At 45.3% G+C, this 21,476-nt stretch overlaps 1 protein-coding gene across 3 annotated transcripts in view; it reads left to right on the top strand.

Annotated features, from left to right (window-relative positions):
- The window catches only part of COL4A6 (collagen type IV alpha 6 chain), a 319,377-nt gene that overhangs the window by 236,666 nt on the left and 61,235 nt on the right, over positions 1-21,476 (top strand). For all 3 annotated transcript variants that reach the window (XM_047764999.1, XM_047765001.1, XM_047764998.1), the window contains 3 exons: positions 9,521-9,655; positions 11,255-11,299; positions 19,698-19,814. In XM_047764999.1, coding sequence (XP_047620955.1) covers positions 9,521-9,655; positions 11,255-11,299; positions 19,698-19,814 — 297 coding nt within the window. The remainder of the gene's footprint in view (positions 1-9,520; positions 9,656-11,254; positions 11,300-19,697; positions 19,815-21,476) is intronic.

Here is a 21,476-nt window from a genome sequence, read left to right as displayed (position 1 = left end):
GCCACCAAATGGATCTGTGGATCTGTGTGCTCTGAGTCTTTATCTGCCATACTTTAGACCTGTTCTTCACCTACTGGTGCTCTTTCTCCCTTATTTACTTCTGCAGACAATGCTAGCCCATTAGTGCTGTTACTAGGAGAGTGGATTGTAGGGCTGTGCAGATGGCTGTTTCCATTTGTTGAAATAGAAGGAGCGCCAGAGTTCCTGCTGTGGCACAGTGGGTTAAGAATCTAACTGCAATGGCTAGGTTGATGCGGAAGCAGGGGATTGATCTCCAGCCCAGCGCAGTGGGTTAAGAGATCTGGCATTGCTGCAACTGCAGCATAGGTTGCAGCTGTGGCTCAGATTCAGTCCCTGGCCTAGGAACTTCCATGTGACATGGGTGTGGCCATAATTTGGTGGGGGGGGGTCTTTTGAGGGCCACACCCATGGCATATGGAGGTTCCCAGGCTAGGGGTCAAATCAGAGCTGCAGCTGCCAGGCTATGCCACAGCCACATCAAAACGGGATCCAAGCCACATCTGTGACCTACACCACAGCTCACGGCAACACCAGATCCATAACCTATTGAGCGAGGCCAGCAATCGAACCGGCGTCCTCATGGATGCTAGTTGGGTTTGTTAACCACTGAGCCATGATGGGAACTCCAGCCATAAAATTTTTGTAGAAATAGAAGAAGCAAAGTGTTGATTGGGAATTCCTGATACTGCCTCTGCCAATGACCAGCTATGTGAAATTAGCAAGCCAACTCAACTGGCCAATTGCTTTGCAGCTTGGGGCCCTCAGCCTACCTCATAGGTGTATTGGGATGCTCCAGAGAAATGGCAAGAGGAAACATATGCTGGAGTTTCTTAAGTCATCTGCCCTGGGGAATACCATCATTAGTTTCTTTCTTAGCACATAATTCATGGCATGGAGAGAGATCTCAGCTACTTAGGCCAGAGTCTGTTTTAAGTTCTTGCATCCCCTCTGCCCTGGCCCTATAGATGAGATGAGAATTCCAGCTGAAAAGTTGGACAAATTGTAGAATTCAAGCTACGTGGTCTCCAGGTTGGAGGTCAGGGATTTCTGCTCCCTTTTTCCCAAAGACCACTAGGGATGTTTTTCAGGATAGCAGTAAACTCTTTTAACCTCATTTTGCCCCTAATGAGACTTGGAGGTGGACTTCTCAAAGATTCCCAAGTGCACACTTAATTCTGTATTTTCAGTCAGTCCATAATTATGATTTTTCCACACAATTTTGTTTCGAGGGTCTACTGCACATAGGACACTGCATCTCTCAGAGATACCGAGGTAAACAAAGTCAATGGAGTTCCCTGCCCTCAAACCTTTCAGTCCAGGGGCAAAAACAGGTGCTGAACATCCTCCTAGATGGTCCCAGGGTATCTTTTTTTTTTAAGGCCACACCCGTGGCATGTGGAAGTTCCCAGGCTAAGGGTCGAATCAGAGCTGCACCTGCCAGCCTGCACCACAGCCACAGCAATACCAGGTCTGAGCCGCATCTGCGACTAACACCACAGCTCATGGCAACACCAGATCCTTAACCACTGAGCAAGGCCAGGGATCAAAACCCATATCCTCATGGATACCAGTCAGGTTCTTAACCTGCTGAACCACAATGAGAACTCCATCCCAAGGTATCTTAATCCCCACCTTTCCAAAGGTGCACTGTTCTTCCATCTGAAACTCTTCCTCCCCTAGGCTTCATCACATCAGTGAAGAGATCCACTTAGTGACCCAATCAAGGGACCTGGGAGTCATGCTTCACACCTCCATCTGTCTTACCCCCAGTCTGCCACCAAGTCCTATTGCTTTTAACTCTGATAGATCTCTTAATTCTGTCTCATCCCTGTATCGTATCCACTGTGATGAACCTAGGTCAGATCACCATTATTTCTCTCTCAGAGATCACAGCCGCCTCACTGGGTTCCCTGTCTCTGGTCTCACTGCCCCATCCACTCCCTTCCCCTTCCTTGTGATGTGTCCAGAGGTGATACTCTACGAACTTGAGGAGTAAGTCCCTTTCCCCTTCTGGGCTTTGGCTTCTCTGAACTGGATGGTTTTTTTTTTTTTAATGATTTTTATTTTTTCCATTATAGTTGATTTACAGTATTCTGTCAATTTCTGCTATAAGCAAAGTGACCTATTCACACACATATGTACATACATGCTTTTTCTCACATTCTCCTCCATCGTGTTCCATCGTAAGTGACTAGATAGAGTTCCCTGTGCTACACAGCAGGAGCTTATCTACTCCAGGAGTAGATGGTTTTCTAAGTCTTGGGAAGCTCTCTTTTCTGTAGTTCTGTGATCAGACCGTTCTTGATGGTACTCCAGTGCAGCTATTCAGACTTTCAAAGAAGATACCTGGGCCACTGGCTTCTTGGTGTATATATTCCTTCATTCACCTCTCCATTCAGCAGTCATTTCTTGAGCAGCCATTGTGTCCAAGGCCCTGTAATGTAGCACAAGTGATTCAGTGAGGAGTAAGACACAGACTCGGTCCTGAAGGAGGTCAGTCTATTGGAGGCGGGTATGGACACAAATAGGCAACCTAGCCTGTTCTGTGGAGTGGCGGTGATCATGGAAACTTCCCTGGAAGAGCTGATAGTTTGGTTGGACCCTGAATAATAAATAGGTGCTAGACAGGAGAACAGAAGCATGTACCAAGGCCCTGATGCAGGATGCCAGGAGAGAATAAAGCTATTTTGGAGGACGGCAGACTAACCGGCAGGCTGTGGAGACACCTTAGGGGAGAGCCAAGAAAGTCCTGAACTAAGAGACCTTGGAGGTAGTGAAAAATGGGCAAGTTTTGGCTATATTTTGGAGGTGGAATGGACCGTCCTTGCTGGTGAATGGATGTAGAATTTGAGGGGAAGAGAGAGGTCATGGAGAACCCTTGGGTTTCTGGCTTTATTATCTTTGTAGATAGATGGCCATTTACGGAGTTCATTCCATGAACTCAGGAGAAAGTTGCTGGCACGGGGACTGAGGTTGGGGAAAAAGTAGTAAGTTCAGCTTTAGTCAGGTTGAGTTTGAGCGGGAATGTCCAGGGGGAGAGGTCAGGTAAGCCATTGGCTATCAGGACCTGGCACATTGAGAAACCTGGTCTGGAGGTCTAGAGACGGGACTCCTTTGCATGCAGATGAGGCCCCTTTAAGGAGAATGAGCAGACACTGAAGAGCTGAGTGCCCAAGAGAACCAGGACACCAGGGCCAAGAGGGGGAAATACTATCCCCAATGCGGTGTGCCCATCGGTCCCTGGGCACACATCTCTGCCCCAAAGAGAGTTGCGCAGGGATGCCTGTACCTCTCCCAGTTACTCTTAAGAGAAGGAGCATTGAGTACCCAAGTATAACTTCTCCATTTAACCATAAACATACCTAAGAAGACAGGGGACTGATAACATTCATGGCATCTACCAGGCGTTTTACTTTTTTTGTTTTGTTTTGAAAGAACCGTTTACTTTTTTCCAAATATTATTCCAAACACAGTTTTACAGACAAGAGCCACCATGGGTTAGAAACCTTCTATAGGAGAAGGCATTTGGATGGACACTGGAAATAATTTTAATAGAAGAAAAGGCTCATATTTATCTAGATGTGGCTATTCCACAGGAAGATTTCAGCATCCAAAGTGCAAAGGCAGAATGACTGTGGCTTTTCTTGCCACACAGACTATTGACCATCTTCCCTTGTAGCCTACACGTAATGATTGTTAGGTGGGTGCCAAAGAGACGGTATCCTGACCTTGAGACATAGGGCTCCAGTGGACAAGGGGGGAGGGGTATCAAGCCTCAGAATGAATTCAACTTAAAAACAAACGGGCTTTGACCCCAACCAAACCCATCGTTCAGCCGGAGGCCCATTAGAAATAAATCCAAATTGCAGTATCGCTTTTACAAAGTTGTGCCACTTAACACCAGTAAAGCTCATCAATCCAAATGAAAGCTAAGCCTACTCCCATTACTAGTTCCGTCCTCACTGGATTCCATTTTTATGAAGGTCCCATGTTCGAGCTCCGTTCATACTGGGGAAAGGGGAACTTTCAAGGTCTCAAAGGAGCCACCTCAACACTCTCTTCTACCAAATGTTTTACATTGGCTATTCAAATGCTCTGCATAGCCCTACACGAGAGCTATTATTGCCTGGAGCCCTAGAGACTCAGAGTGGTTAAGTCACTTGCCCGAGGTCACACAGCTATTACATGGCAGTAAGATTTGATTCCAGGTCTGTCTGACTCCAGAGCCTGCACCACGATACCGCCTGACAGCATTGCACCACCTCAAGCAGGAGGGCCAGATCCTTAAGAAAGCTTGTGCGCACCCCTTTTCCCTTCCGTGCTTCATAAATATCATTTGCATCCCCTGGCTTAAAGCTTTGCTCGCCATTAAAATACAAATCCCCCCGGGGGAGAAGTAAAGCTCTAAGTTGTTGTCAGTCATCTGTGCCTCAGTGGGAATGAGTTTCAGGTTCTTCCTTAGGAACCAATGTTAATTTGATGGGAGAAGGACACTGGAACCTTGAGGGAGGGCTAAAAAGGCAGAGATGGGCCTCCTAAAGAAAAGTCACCCCCCCCCCTCAGTTTCAGAGCTCGACCTGGTCTGAGGCGTGGGCTTGGAAACTTCTTAGGTGCTATTTCTGCATATGCATACTACTTAATAAGCAGACCCATTTCTGGGTCTGATCGAAGGTGACCTTAAACGACACGCTGACCCCAACCCACTGTGGTCGGGAGGAGGCAGCCAGCCGGGGGTTGCAGTTCCTGGCCTTCTGTACAAGTCCCAGCTCATTCTCTTGAGAGTCAGACCCTGATGTGCATATTTAAAATCCCGAGCAGATGGAGGCAGGAGAGCTTGTTGGAAAGACTTAGAGGAGTCCCTTCTGCCCTGTCTGGGTCTGTTTGCCAAAATAAATGACATGTATCAGGGCAGGGCATCAGTCCAAGCCCATTGAAATTCTGCTAGCAGTCCAAACAGGGACAGTGTTTCAGATTGGTTCTGTGAAATGATCAGTTAGGAAGAGAGAAATGATGTGTGAGCATCTGGTAAGTGCAGCCTATTGATGGGGACAGTCCCAGGGGCGGGCCCGGGGTGAGGGGGGGAGCCAGCCTCAAGGACTCCCCCCCCCAGGACATCTGCCACTGGCAAACGGGGAGAGAGCCCCACACTGGCAGCAGGTGGTCTAGTTTGAGTCCCCGGCCATTCCTCACTCGCTGTGTGACCTAAGCAGGACCTTCCTGTTCTCTTGGTCTCCTTTTTCCCCCATGTATAAAAAAAGAGTCTGGATAGAGCAGTCTCTAAGGGCCCTTCCCGCTGGAATGTTCTGTGACTTCCCTGACACTGGTTTGATTTCTTTTTCTCTGCAGTGGGAGAGGCCCGCCCACCCACCTGCTTGTCTGTAGCCTCTATGTTCTCACACTGACCTCTGCTGGCCATTATGAAAAGTGCCCCCGATAGCTTCCTCGGAGGAAAACAAGCAAACAAACAAACAAAAAGCAGTTCATCATTGACTGAGTATAAAGCTTCAGCAGGCCTCTGGGCACCGTGGCAGAAACGCTAAGCACTGGCGATGAGGGGAAAAGATCCCACAGAGGAAGCATGGCTAGAGATGACTGACAATGACAGCCCATGAAACAAACGTGTCCTTTTTTTTTTTCTTTGCCATCTTCTTCTGTTTGTGGTGATCTCTGCCACTGTATGAAAGGACCCCAGAAGATGGGGAGATTCCTTGTCTCGTATCCTATGACTGAAGGCTCTATAAGAGCCTAACACCACGCTGAAGAGGCAGGGCTGGGCTAACAGTGCCTCAGAGGCCTCAGGACATCCCACAGGCCCTGCTTCTGGCCCTTAGATCTGAGAGGTCTCTAGCCACGACCAGCCCAGAAGGACACCTTCCAAGGTGTTCCAAAATGCCCCTTTGGGTGTGGAGGAGGGGTTTGAGATTAACACATGCACACTACTGTATACGAAATAGATAATCAGTAAGGACCTAATATATAGCCCAGGGGACTCTACTCAATATTCTATAATAACCTATATGGGAAAAGAATCTTCAAAAGAATGGAAATGTGTACACGTATAACTGAATCACTTTGCTGTACACCTGAAACTAACACAGCGTTGTCAACCAAGTATACGCCAATATAAAGTAAAACTTAAATTGAAAAAATATGAGTTCCCATTGTGGCTCAGCGCTAATGAGCCCAACTAGTATCCATGAGGACATGGGTTCTATCCATGGCCTCATTCAGTGGGTTAAGGATCCAGTGTTGCCAAGAGCTGTGGTGTAGGTCACAGACGCAGCCCGGATCCCATGTTGCTGTGGCTGTGGCGTAGGTGGGCAGCTGCAGCTCCAATTCAACTTCCAGTCTGGGAACTTCCATTTGCCGCAGGTATGGCCCTAAAAAAAAGGAAAAAAAAAATGAAACGCCTCTTTGGAAAAAGAATTTGAATTCAAAGAACCCATGAGCTCTTTAAGAGACTCACTGTAAGCTCACTGCCTGGAACAGAGGTGTTGGCTGTGTGACTGTGGCACATTCAGCATTTGCTCCTGGCCAAGAGAAATGGAGCGAGCCATGGAACCCTGCCCTTTCTGGATGGAATCAGATTTCCTGTGAAGTCCAGCCCTCGAACAAACGGCCTCACTCCTATGGCTCCTGGCATACTCTTGCTGAGCTTTTTTTTTTTTTTCCTTTTAATTGTTATTTCCCCAATACAATTTTTTTTCTACTGTCCAGCATGGTGACCCAGTTACACGTACATGTATACATTCTATTTTCTCTCATGATCATGCTCCATCATAAGTGACCAGACATAATTCCCAGTGCTACACAGTAGGATCTCATTGCTAATCCATTCCAAAGGCAATAGTCTGCATCTATTAGCCCCAAGCTCCCCATCCATCCCGCTCCCTCGCCCTCCCCTTTGGCAACCACAAGTCTCTTCTCCAAGTCCATGATTTTCTTTTCTGTGGAAAGGTTCTCACAAAGGCGAGGGACCTGGGCCGGAGTGCGCCAGCCCGTGAGCCCAAGCCGGGCACTGCTCCGGCTCTGGGGATGTGAGCAAGATGGGAACTGGGCCACAGCACAGCCTGCCCTCTCCGTCGCTGTTTCTTGGTTCCTCATGCCTTCTACCTCCCCTTCTTTGTTGCGCGTAAGCAATGGGCAGGGCTCAGGTTGGGGTCAAGCATTCAGTGCCCTGACTGCATCTCCCTTGCTAGTAATACCATGGTCTGGGCAAGCCTGTCCTGCCCCTCATCCTCCCACTGACCAGTCCCTTCCTCCCCCAACAGCTGGTTCTTATCTGTCCCCCTTGTTCCAGCCTCAGGCAGGCTGCCTTGGCCTCATGTTCACACACACACACACACACACACACACGCATTCTCCCAAAGGCTCACCCTCGTTGAAGAGTTTCAGCCCTGACATACTGCCTTACTCCCATCCCTCCCCTGTCCCCCACATTTCCTGCCCTGCTTTCCAGGCCTTCTTCTGTGGGGGCCCCTTCAGCCTTTCCAGTGACCTCCCCCCAACCCCAGCCATGGACAGAGCGTAAGCATTCGTCAAACCCTCCATGGCCAACCCTGCCTTCGTGGTCCTGCAGCATTTGTGCCCCATTCCTGACTTCAACTCTTTGCTGTGGTTTTGTGTACATTGCTCTTAAAAGCCAGGCCCCCATTTTAGACTTCTCTGTTCACCCTCAACGACACCCCGGCACTAATTTTTAAGTACTGTCCTTTTCTATTTTTTTTTTGTCTTTTTTGTTGTTGTTGTTATTGTTGTTGTTGTTGTTGTTGGGCTGCTCCCGCGGCATATGGAGGTTCCCAGGCTAGGGGTTGAATCGGAGCTGTAGCCACCGGCCTACGCCAGAGCCACAGCAACGCGGGATCCGAGCCGTGTCTGCAACCTACACCACAGCTCACGGCAACGCCAGATCATTAACCCACTGAGCAAGGGCAGGGACCAAACCCGCAACCTCATGGTTCCTAGTCGGATTCATTAACCACTGAGCCACGACGGGAACTCCTGTCCTTTTATTTTCTAGGTTTATGTGTGTACGAGTGTAGAGTAAAAAATTATGAGTATTACATAAAAGCAAATTATGAGTATTACATTGTAAACAAAATTCCAGCCACAGGAGCTAAGAGCGTAAAATGTGGAGGTTCACCTCCTACCTCGTCATTCCTAGAAATAAGCCCATTAAACTTTCTGCAGCCTGGCACCCCTTGTAGGCTGCTCGTTGGGTGTCGGGAAAGGTTGAGTGGTATGTGGTACCCCCAGAAAATTGCATCTCCCTGGGAAGACCATCATTTCCTCCTTTGCAAAAGCCCTGGGTCGTCGTGGGCCTGATTGACACTGAAAATTTTCCTCCAAAGGCCCCCGCACAGCTGGTAGCCACTTGCGTGTCCAGTATGTGACTCCAACCACTGCCTAAAGCATCTGTCCTCTTTTCCGCCCTTTCAAAAGTAAATCTTGAAGGTGAATATTAAAGGGCATGTTTAATGGACTTTTCTCAAGAATTTTTCACAGATCCATAGGAAATTGCAGACAGTCGGTAAAGGGGCCGAGAGGTGGAGATGGGAAGCGTTTATGAAAATAGGTTTTCTACATGATGCAGTGTTGTGTTCTCTGAGAGTTAATGCACATTACTAATGGTTTTCATTTTTCTGCCAAGAAAATTCAGTCCCTACTGGGATTTGTTCTAAATGATAGACTAGCCCGCCTGTGTTGTACCCACCAGGGTTAATTCTCTGTCTCGGTCAGCGTTAGAATGTCAGCCTGAACTCTCAGACTTAATTGTCACAGACACTTTCTAACCAGGATGTTCCAAATCCTCAGGCTGCTCCCTCTTGCTCTCATAATTGATGCTTCATGGATATTCTCAGGCTTCTTGGATTTTACACATTAAATGTGCATAGATGGTGGGGATAAAGGGAAGACGCGCCATAGGGATGGTGTGTGTGCACATGCGCGTGTCTCTTGTGAATGTACTGGGGTTCTGAGAAGGGGCAACAAAGATGTGCTGATGGGTGGGACTGCCTGTGGGTTTCTGGGTTCTCTTCCCTCTGCCCCCAAGGCAGTGTTCTTCAGGCACAGCCATTGTTGGACTTCACAGCAAGCGTGCTGTTGGCCATTGGTACATGAGTTCGAAAACATCGCGATGCTACCCAGAGTTCTGTGCCTTGGCTCTCCTGACAATCTGATGGACAGCCTGGCATTAATGAGGGAAGAGGACAATATTATCCAGCCTGAATAACTCATCTCCTAAGAAGTACAAAGTTGAAGGATCTTGGTGCACATGAATCTTATTAAATGTGCTGATAAAATATGTTCTATCCAAATAAGCTTAGCAGCCCCTAAAATAGCATTTTCTGATCCGTGTCTGGAACTTTGGCATGCTTCACAGGTCTCTAAGCCAAAATTATTTCGTGACGTGATGACAGTGTTCTCTGTGCATGGGAAAATGGGAAGAGTTGCTGCTAAGTCTTCCATTGACTAATCGGACTCCTTCTGTCCATCTTAGGGACGACCGGGCCCAATTGGAACTCAAGGTCCCACAGGTCCTCAAGGATTTCCTGGCCCTAGTGGTTTATCAGGGTTGAAAGGAGAAAGGGGCTCCCCAGGACCTCTGGGACCATATGGACCAAAAGGAGATAAGGTAAGAACGCCAAAGCTTGATTTTTCCTTTGGTTCATGGGCCATGAGTATGAATGGAAAAGGTCCTAAGTCTCAGTTCTGTTCATTTGTGAAAAGATTTCTAATCCTGGATCCCTTGGTGCCAGGCCGTGTATTTTTTTTTTCCTGCCACTGTTGTCTATTTATTGTTGATTTTTTGAGATACACCATACATATAACAAAATACACAAATCCTAAGAGTAGGGTTTATTGGATTTTGACATATGTTTATACCCAGGTATCCACTAGTCAGATCAAGACATTGAAATTTCCATTATTCTAGAGGGTTCCCTCATGCCCTTTCCAAGACAGGAGCCCCCACCCAAAGTTAATATCATAACAGGCCATGTATTTTTATAAGAGACAGGCTGGGTGATGTGCTGCTATAGCCCATTTCTGGAGGAAGTCAGAAAATGCATGTATTGGCTATTTGCTAGACAAGTGGGCTCACTAAAGTGGGAAGTCATATGGCTTTGAAGTGGGCATGGGTCAGAAAGCCAACCCACAGGACTATAGAGGAATCCAGACAAGGAGAATGGGACACAAGGGATTAGAATGCTTGGAAACCAGCTGGGCCACAAAAATAGGGGAAAAGATGCAAGAAAGGAGACTGATCATGTCATGGTGGCTGGCTGAGTTTAGCCCTATCAGTTTATGTTATTCGACAATTTTTTTTTTTTTTTTTAGGGCCACTCCCACAGCATATGGAGGTTCCCAGGATAGGGGTCAAATCAGAGCTACAGCTGCCGGCCTACCCCACAGCCACAGCAACGTGGAATCCGAGCCATGTCTGTGACCTACCCCACAGCTCATGGCAATGCTGGATCCCCGACCCACTGAGTGAGGCCAGGGATCAAACCTGCATCCTCATGGATACTAGTCAGATTCATTTCTGCTGCGCCACAATGGGAACTCCTGTTCTCTGCCAGTTTTAATCACCTCCTATTCACCCCACTGGTAAGGGAGGGACTCTGAGCCTCGGGTTCTGGGGCTGGCCAAAGACATGACCCCTGGCAGGAGAGACTGACAAAGGTTTATTAGTCACACATACACACTGCCTTGAGGGCCACACGGGCCTTGCAGTCTGGCACAGAATGAACCACAAGGGACTGTGGGAGGCAGGCTTTGTAATGTCAAGAGGGTGAATGGCCCTTGGTTCCTGAGGGAGGATCTGATTGGCTTGTTTGAATTAATTCAGTGGGGTCAGCAGGGGACTGAAACCCACGACTCAGGAATAAGCAGGAACTGTACCTGGTCTATGTGATCAGGAGAGTCATTTGCACGGGAGCCTTATCTCCAGAAGCGCAGTGGGGAAGGCAACTTTTGCTTAAGCCCTTTGAGCCCCTCCTGGTTTCCTCAGATGTCAAGGCAGCATGTAATATTAAGCCTGATTTTTAGGTCCTACACCACATTGCCTAAGACAACAACTCTCTGGTACTGGGAGCAAGGTGATGCAATGTGGAGAGGAAGGCACAAAACACTTCTAAACAACAGAGGTCATGAGTCACATGAACGAACCCACTGAACTGAATGCAGATCAATCAGATCACCTCTTACATTCTTCTCCCTACATCTCTTTTAGGGTCCCATGGGAGTTCCTGGCTTTCTTGGCATCAATGGAATTCCGGTGAGTGTGTCTGCAGAGGCATTTTTTTTTCTTTCTTTTTTTTTTGATATATAGTGATTTTTATTATTTCCCATTATTGCTGGTTTACAGTGTTCTGTGAATTTCCTGCTATACAGCGTGGTGACCCTGTTACACATACATGTACATGTATACATTCTTTTGTCTCACATGATCATGCCCCATCATAAGTAACCAGACATAGTTCCCAGGGCTACACAGCAGGATCTCATTGCTAATCCACTCCAAAGGCAATAGTCTGCATCTATTAACCCCAAGCTCCCCATCTCTCATTTTTTAAAGTTTATCTTTATTGAAGTACAGTTGTTTCACAATGTTGTACTAATTTCTGCTGTACAGCAAAGTGATTCAGTTACACCTTTTTTTGCCACACCCGTGGCATGTGGATGTTCTCAGGCCAGGGATCGAACCCTCGCCACATCAGTGACCCAGGCTGCTGCAGTGATAACACCAGATCCTTAACCCACTGCGCCACACAAGGGAACTCCAATATACATTCTTTTTCATATTCTTTTCCATTATGTTTTATCACAGGATATTGAATATAGTTCCTTGTGCTATACCATAGGACTTTGTTGTTTATTCCTTCCATAAAGACTTTTTTTTCTTTTTTTCTTTTTTTTTTTTTTTTTGCTTTTTATGGCTGCACTCCAGGCATATGGAGGTTCCCAGGTTTGGGGTCAAATCTGAGCCATAGCCGCCAGCCTACACCATAGCCACAGCAACACCAGATCCGAGCCGCGTCTGCGACTTACACCCACAGCTTACAGCAGCGATGAATCCTTAACCCACTGAGTGAGGCCAGGGATCGAATCTGCATCCTCATGGATATTAGTGGGGTTCGTTACCTCTGAGCCACAATGGGAACTCCCATAGAGGCATTTTTAATACCACCTCTAGGTTCTGTCTGAGAGCCTAAGTACTTTGGCCTTAACAACATCCTATCTCAGGCACGCATGCTCAAAGTCACATGTTGAAATGTGCATGGTGAAGGGCAGTGCTCAGCCATAGTTTCCTTGGTTACAGGTAGCACTAACTGTATGATTGGGGGATGCAGGGACATGTAGGTACAGGCACGAGAAACCATCAATATCTCAGCCAAAATGAGCTAGTCTTGTGGGTTGAGGGGAGCTTTACTTGGGGAGGAGGGACTGGTTCTGAGGTGTGAAGATAGTGTCACATTAGAGCACATACATCCTCATTATAAGAAAATTAAGAAGGTACATGCAATCAGATAGAAAAATACGCAGTGATATCTTGATACATTTCATTTCAGTGATTTCTTCTCTTCAGCCTTATCTCATTTCAGAGTGAATTTCCCTTTAGTTTCTTTTTTTACTTTATTTAATACAATTTTTAAAGGTTGCTTTCCATTTACAGTTATTACAAAATATTGGCTGCATGCCTTATCTTGTACAATATGTCCTTGAGTCTATCTTACACCCAGTAGTTTGTACTTACTACTCCCCCACCCCTGTATTGTCCCTCCCCCTGCCCTCCCACTGGTAACCACTAGTTTGTTCTCTATATCTGTCAATCTTCTTATTTCTTGTTATATTCACTAGGGTGTTGTATTTTTTAGATTCTACGGATAAGTAATATCATACGGTATTTGTCTTTTTCTATCAGACTTATTTCACATAGAATAATGCCCTCCTAGTCCATCCATGTTGCTGCAAATGGTGAAATTTCATTCTTTTTTATGGCTGAGTAGTATTCTGGGGGGGGGGTGTATGTACCACGTCTTCCTTACCCATTCATCTGTTGATCGACACTTAGGTTGCTTCTGTATCTTGGTAATTGTAAATAATGCTGCTATGAACATTGGGGTATATGTATCTTTTCGAATTAGTGGGGTTTTTTTCCCACATAGATACCCAGGAGCGGAATTGCTGGGACATATGGTAGTTCTATTTTTTGTTTTTTGCAAAACCTCCATACTGTTTTCCACAGTGGCTGCACCAATTTACATTCCCATCAACAGTGTATGAGGGTTCCCTTTGCTCCACATCCTTGCCAACATTTAGTATTTGTGTTCTTTTTGATGAGAGCCATTCTGAGGTATGAGATATGAAATCTCGTTTTGGGTTTGATTTGCATTTTCCTGATGATTAGCGATGTTGAGCATCTTTTCATATGCCTGTTGGCCACCTACATTTCCTCTTTGGAAAAATGTCTATTCAATTCTTCTGCTCATTTTTTAATGAGTCGTTTTGGGTTTTTTTGGGGGGTTGACAATGAGTCGTATGGAGCTGTTTATATAAATAGGGTATTAACCCCTGATCAGTCATATCATTTGCAAACTCCAATCCCATTCAGTAGGTTGTCTTTTCATTTTGTTGATGGTTTTTTACAAAGGGACCACTCCAAAGATCACTTGGAGACAGTCTCTTCCCTTCATCCTGAGGACTTGGCTTTGCTGGAGATAAGTGGGAAATTTGGAGCTTGCCAACATCCCTTTTTCCCATTATATCCAGTCCGATCTCTTTGTTTTTTCATTTTCACCTAATATCCCTACTTCTGCCACTCCTGGAGATTGCATGTAACATTTCCTGGGCTTTAAAATACAGTATTTGGAAGTTTCTGCTATCACTTTTTAGTTATATCTTTCGGCACTCCTCTATATATTTAATCTTTAGCCTGGGCTGTGTTTGTTTAAGGCAGTAGTTTTCAGCCTTGTTTAAGAATCAAATCTTGTGTGGAAGCTCAGCATATAGAAGAGGAAAAAGTGGAGTCTCTCCATTTGAGGGGGGTCCCAGAGCCTTCTTTTACCTTTCCAACAACTTCTAAGGGGTTCTTTTGAATCATATCAAAGCAGTTTGGTAAACCCTTGACCTAACAATGTCTTGTGTTATACTATGTAATCATCTAGTATTGAGTAAGAGGGGACGGTGAATCTCTTTGTGCCAATCTATAGGTGTGTTATGCATATCAACAAATCAGCCATCAGATCTCTGCATTTTATTCAATTTCAGAATCTGCAAAATGCCCAGAAATGGACCAGTGCAGAAATAAGTAGATGGCGTTGGCCACTCTTTTATGCCATCCCCTGGCCTTTTCTTTTACTTATTTTTAATTTTTTTATTTTTGTCTTTTCTAGGGCCACACCTGCAGCATATGGAAGTTCCTAGGCTAGGGGTCTAATCGGAGCTGTAGCCACCGGCCTATGCCACAGCAATACCAGATCCAAGCTGCGTCTGCAATCTACATCACAGCTCACAGCAGCGATGGATCCTTAACCCACTGAGTTAGGCCAGGGATCGAACCTGCAACCTCATGGTTCCTAGTCGGATTCGTTTCCACTGCACCACGATGGGAACTCCCCCTAGCCTTTTCTCATGGCTCTCTTCCCATGATCTAACTTCACCCAGAGTCTCCATTCAGAGTGTGTGTCTTATGGGAACCAACGGGTGAAAGAAACTAACAAACTGGAAACCACCTCTTCAATTCATCCTGTGGAACTGGCTTCACTAGTGATGAGTAGAGGATTTGAAGCTTGCAGCAGTACTGTACCTTTCCTCCTGTAGTCTCTTTTTTAATGGGGGCTGGAAGGAATTGAATCCTGTGATGCAGAGGCTGATTTCAATTCTGAGCTGGAACCCGCCCCGGAATCCAGCTGGATACTTTTGCCTCCAACTCCTGGCCAAGAGAGCCCTAGAGCTTGTAGAAATTTATCACTTGGGAGAGGGGTGGGAGCTGACTTAAAGATAGGATGCTTGATGAAAAGCCAGGTCATGTGACTTAAAGCTGGGTAGTGTAGCTACCTGAAAACCCCATCACATGATCTAAAGCCAGAGGTACTAAAGTAAATCCAAGCACTTGACACTTAAAGCTAGACACCTGCCTTAAAGATGGAAGACCTGATGTAAAGCCAAATCATATGACCTAAAGTTGGGGGGGAAGAAATTGATCACTTCTCTTGGCGGGTTGCATTGCTTGGGAGAATGGCTGCAGGTATTCAGATTCCTCCAAATGAGTGTACTGCTCCCAGAAGTTCCCATTTGTTGATCCTTTGCTTTGCCCTTCCCTTGACCAAAGGTTGTATTTTTTTTTTCATTCAACTTTCAATTGCTTTAGCTTCGGGCTCCAAGCCTCACTTAGTCCAAACAGTTATTATCCCTTATACCTTTCCTCTCTTCTGGCTATTCAAGATGTATTAATTGAGCACCTTCTGTTGATAGTGTACCTCTCCTTTTCCATCTCTAATCTTCCGGGCATCTTTGGTGTCTGTCCCACACATTCTAGCTCCTTATTACATATGGCCCATGGTATTTATTGATTGTCTTATCCGGCTCCTTAAAAGCACAGAGTATGTCTTCTGCTCCTCTCAGAGGCCTCAGAGACCTCAGGGCTAAATTCAGCATAGAGAAGGAACTCTAGAAATATCTGGAGGACTGACTCCGACCTTTAGTGCCTATAAAAACAGCATTTCTCAGACTGGCAGGACTCCCTCAGACAGAGGAAAATGCAGACTAATTATTTTCCTCAACTTTCAGTGGCACCTATTAAACCATTTGGCTAAAACCAACAGCTTCCCCAACACATCTTACTAAACTGGATCATAGCACAAATCTGGTTCCCCTCTTAAGATTGGCTGATCGCTGACATGTGTCACTGGTTTTGGTCCCAGAATTCCATTTTTGCTGTTGTGCAGTCAGTTTTAACACCAGTGAGTAAATCATCCAAGTCTGTGCTAAGGGGTGTGGCCACCAGTTGAGAGTGAACAACCAAGCATTCATCAAGATAACCAACACTGAAACAACATAGACTAGGGGTGGTAGGGCCATGGCTTTTGATGATGTCACAACAGTCACAGCTGTGAGTTGGTATTGGCACCCACAAGAAATGTAGGTCGATCAAATGCTTCCAGTTCAAATAAGTTGGGAGCAGAAGCTTTCCAGCTGCCCTTTGCAATTTATGTTATTTTAGCCTTTCCCATGGAGTCAGTCTCAAACATTTCTTGCCTAGAGACTCGTAAATGAACACCCTGGGTTTATATCTTTAAAGTGAATAGGTACCACTCACCAAATGAAATCTGGGTTCTGAGGAACAGTGCTTTTCTGGAACACAGCAGAGCAACTTATTTTGTGTGTTCAGTCCCTTGTGGTTGTACAGAACCATGGTTTTATCCCTCAAAGAACTATGTTCTCTTGAAGAGCTGGCACACACACATATGTAAAGTCATTATTTATACCCAGAAAGGGCAGAAAGAAGGTCCCAAGACTAAGGAAGAGCCCTAGTACTGAACCAGCATGATGTCTTATCTTAACTCCTCTGTTACCCGGTTGAGAACCCTAGCAAATTTGGCTGGAACATTTTTATTTTTATTTAATTTTTTCATTTTGAAAAGTTTTATTGAAGTATAGTTGATTTACAATGTTGTGATAATTTCTGCTGTACAACAAAGTGATTCAGTTATACACACAATCATTCTTTTTCAGATTCTTTTCCCATATAGATTATCATAGAATATTGGGTAGAGCTTCCTCTGCTATACACCAGGTCCCTGTTGACCAGTCATTCCATATGCCTCTGCGTGAAAATGCCAATCCCAAACAGTCCATCCCTCTCTCCCACCTGTGCCTTTGGTAACCATAAGTTTTTTTTTTTTCAAAGTCTTTGAGTCTGTTTCTGTTCTGCAAACAAGTTCATTTGTATCCTTTTTAAAGATTCCACATATAAGTGAAATCTCTCTCTTTCTGACTTACTTCACTTCGTATGATAATCTCTACGTCCATCCATGTTGCTGCAAATGGCATTATTTCATTCTTTTTTATGGCTGAGTAGTATTCCATTGTATATATGTACCACAACTTCTTTATCCATTCATCTGTTGATGGACATTTAGGTTGGAACATTTTTATTTATTATTTTTTTATTTTTTATTTTTTTTTGTCTTTTTGCCATTTCTAGGGCCGCACCCATGGCATATGGAGGTTCCCAGGCTAGGGGTCTAATCGGAGCTGTAGCCACCGGCCTATGCCAGAGCCACAGCAATGCGGGATCCAAGCAGCATCTGCAACCTACACCACAGCTCACAGCAACGCCAGATCGTTAACCCACTGAGCAAGGGCAGGGACCGAACCCGCAACCTCATGGTTCCTAGTCGGATTCGTTAACCACTGCGCCACGACAGGAACTCCTAGGTTGGAACATTTTTAAATGGTGATTAGGATCCCAGGAAAAAGTAGACACTACACCTGAAGGGGTTAACTGAATAGAGTTAAGTGAAGGGTATATTTATTTATTTATGTCTTTTGTCTTTTTTTAGGGCCACACCTGCAGCATATGGAGGATCCCAGGCTAGAGGTCAAATTGGAGCTGTAGCCACCAGCCTACGCCACAGCCACAGCAACACCAGATCCAAGCCATTTCTGTGATCTACACCATACCTTATGGCAACGCTGGATCCTTAACCCACTTAGTGAGGCCAGGGATCAAACCTGCGTCCTCATGGTTGCTAGTCAGGTTCATTAACCACTGAACCACGACAGGAACTCTCACAAAGGGTATATTTAAAGGATGCGAGTAGGATTAAAGGAATCAGCAATGGATGGTGAAGCAGCTGGAACAAAACTGTTACTACCCGCTAGTCCCAAAGGTGAAAGAAGCTATACTGGAAACCTGTAAGACCCGGACCCATGGAAGAACAGTTGCCCAACAGGAGCTAAGATTATAGAGAAATGTGGTCATTGCCAGAAATATTGCCAGGGAGGGCATGGAAGAAATAAACAACCTGTGCTCTTCCTCTTCCTGCTTTCCAATCTCCTGATTGTGTCTTCCAGTGACCAAATACAACTGAAAGACAGAGGGAAAGGGAGCCTAGGCCATATCATCCATAAAGACCAGCCTTCTAGGCACAGATGTGGGTAGAATATCAATCTTCAGGGCAAGCAGGAATAGCCATCTGACTTAGTAATGAAATGTTGATGACTCTAGTAAGCCGTCTCAGTTTCCCCAGTGCAACTAAAACTAACCCCCTGAGTCTGGAGAGGCACAGCTTGTAGCAAGTTTATTGCAATGATACGTTTACTGACCACTCCTGTAGATTTAGCATACTGTGAGTCTAGCAGTCTAGACTCACACTTTTGTGTTAACAGACCATCTATTTCCTACAACTATAATAATAATGAAAATGAAACAATTCTATGGAGCATTTTCTCAAAAAGTATTTGACAAAATGTGTTTCCTCTAGTAATTTGAAAAGTTGAGTTTTTTAACACATGGCATATTTCCCTCAAATTATTTATTTATTTATTTATTTATATATTATATACATACACATGTATATATGAATATATATATGTGTGTGTGTGTGTACACACACATGTATATACTCTGCTTTTAAAAGTGTGTGTGGGAGGGTGGGGGTCTACCTTTTATTGGTCCATCTAGATTTTTGGTCTTCCAGGTCATCTATTTGCTCCATATCCAACACACGATCTGCTTTTTTTTGTTTTGTTTTGTTTTGTTTTTTTGGCCATGCCTACAGCATGTGGGAGTTCCTGGGCCAGGGGTTGAGCCCTCACCACAGTAGTGACTCAGGCTGCTGTAGTAACAATGCTGGATCCCTAACCTGTTACACCACAAGGGAACTCCACAATCTCCTTTTGATAGACTGAAAAGTATATATTTCCTACAAAAAGGCAGACTCTATGCACCAAGGAAGCCCTGTTCTGGAAAATTATTGAGTTCAGACACCATTTGTGTGTGAATGATTATTAATTCCCCAGCAAAACAACTGACTCAGTAGTGAGTGTGGAGAAAAGGATAAGACCCAGGTCTATAACTGAAGCAATAGCATAACATGAAATATTGCCAAAATAAGGTTGAAAGCGTGTAGTTCTTCCTCAACTTGCTTTTTTTTGACCAAGCAGCTTTCAAGAGAAGTGGTGCTGTGGAAATTCCTTCTGCTCCACTGACCAAAATCCAGCATCATTTCCCTTATAGAACTTTCAATACAGAAAGCTGTGCCAGCCTGCCCAGGTTCCATTCTGCCCCAAGGAATCCCAAGGCCTCACGTGATTCCCTGTTGGTAGCAGTCCATGCCAGACAGCTAAGCCCCATCTTAGTACATCTTTGTACCTGAGGAAGGTGAAGTTGCCACACCCTGTGTAGCCCATCTCTTCATGTTTGATCCCTTCGGTTTCGACTTGGATCCTATTAAAGCATTGATCCTTTGGGAAAGAGTAACATGGAGCTGTCATCAGCCACAGACTCCTGAATGTAATGAAAAGCAATGGGAGCAGAGGGGATGGGGCTAAGGGAGTGGACAAGCAGCCAGAGTTTGGCAACATCCTTGGCTTCTCTCCCTGTGGAACTCATCAGAGTAGCTGAGAATCCTGTGGCTGACTTGATCCCTTCTTTTCTCTTTGAACAGGGTCATCCTGGACAGCCAGGGCCCAGAGGCCCACCTGGTGTGGATGGCTGTAATGGAACTCAAGGAGATGTTGGATTTCCAGGCCCTGATGGCTATCCTGGGCTCCTCGGACTGCCTGTATGCTACCAGATCTTTGTACATTATTTCAAGTGGCTTTGCTTGCCTCTCAGTGTGCCCTTTCTTCTACTTCTCTGGAGATCTCATGAAGTATCTGTGGGGCAACCACTGCAGCACCTTGTCCAATGCAGGAGTCTCTGCTGGCAGCCCTACAACATTAAAAGTCCAAAGAAGAATACCAGTTGAAGGGGAGTGTACACATGCTATACTACTTAGGGTTTTATTTTGTTTTGTTTTTTAATGATGCTTTTAGAGTTGGCAAGATTGTTAGATGATGGTAGTAAATTTTAGAGCAAAGTACATGCTTGGGCTATTTGACATTTTCCCTCATTAGATGATATTGTGGAAAGGCAGTACTTGGAAGGCTTCCATGGGATCATGGAAGCACTGACAGTGACCCAAGAGGCATGGCAAGCTTGGGCTCTACCAGTGGCCCTTACTTAACCAGTGGTGATTTTGCAACCCCCAGGGGACATTTGACAGTTATTATCAACATTTTTGGTCATCACGACTGGGGTTTGCTACTAGCACTGGACAGCCCCCAGCACATCATCAAGAAGTCATCTGTCCCAAAGTATCAACAGTGAGAAATAATTGAGAAATCCCACCCTACACTGACATGGTTTTCCCCTCTCCCCCCACCCATCACATCATAACCCTTGGTTCTGGGATTGATAAGGCATTTATTGGATCTTGGTGTCATCACCTTTATTTTATCCCACTCATCCAGATAGGGCTCAAATATTTGGCTCTGAAAGATCTCCACTAGAGACCATGTCCTTGCAAGGCCACTTTTATGAGTGGCTGGAAAGAGAAAAATAACACGTTTCAAGCCCATTCTCAAACTCATCTGAAATAGTCTAAACTCATTAGGGTACTGTTGTGATACACTTAGCTAGACATCAACACTATCTCTTAGATTCTGCAGCTACATGAGTTAATTGGCATTTTATTGGAAGAGCAGCATTGCTGCCTTCCTGACCCAGTTGTGAGCATGAGTATATGCGTGAGAAGGTAAGACAAAGTACAAGCCCCAGGTTGGCATCAAGGACCTTAACAACTAAGGACCAAACCAATATGCAGCGGGGAGTGGGGGAGAAAGATGTTACCAACAGAGTATGAGCTGTTTGAGTCACAAAGACCCCCATGGCAACAGGAGAGGAGAACAAATCACATCTGTGTTGTGACAGTGGAAATCCAGGAAAGTAAGGAATCACTTCCCCCAAGAGGGAGAAAAGAAATCTTGAGATAACAAACAGCCTCTGACAGCATAAGGACCAGGGTAAAACCTAATCCTGTCCCTAAACCTACCTTTCAGCCTAAGTTGGAACTTGGGTGTGTATTTTACTAAGCTGAACCTTATTAACCTTGCTGAATTGTGAATGGATTTGAGGGTTCTTTGAGGAAACTACTGCCTACAAGAATAAGAGGAAATAGGAAATGTTAGGAAAGAAATGGGTTTGTGCTTCTAGAACCACATTGTACTTTTATTTTTATCATTAGTAGTAGTAGTATTAGTATTAGTAGTATTAGTAGTAGTATTGGTCTTTTGGGCTTTTAGAGCTACACCTGCCGCATATGGAGGTTCCCAGGCTAGGAGTCCAATCGGAGCTGTAGCCGCTGGCCCACGCCACAGCCACAGCAACGAGGGATCTGAGCCAC

This window comes from Phacochoerus africanus, chromosome X (genome assembly GCF_016906955.1).
Source record: "Phacochoerus africanus isolate WHEZ1 chromosome X, ROS_Pafr_v1, whole genome shotgun sequence".
Classification (NCBI taxonomy): Eukaryota; Metazoa; Chordata; class Mammalia; order Artiodactyla; family Suidae; genus Phacochoerus; species Phacochoerus africanus.
Note: the sequence above shows the minus strand (reverse complement) of the source record. Positions and strands in the feature narration are given on the sequence as shown.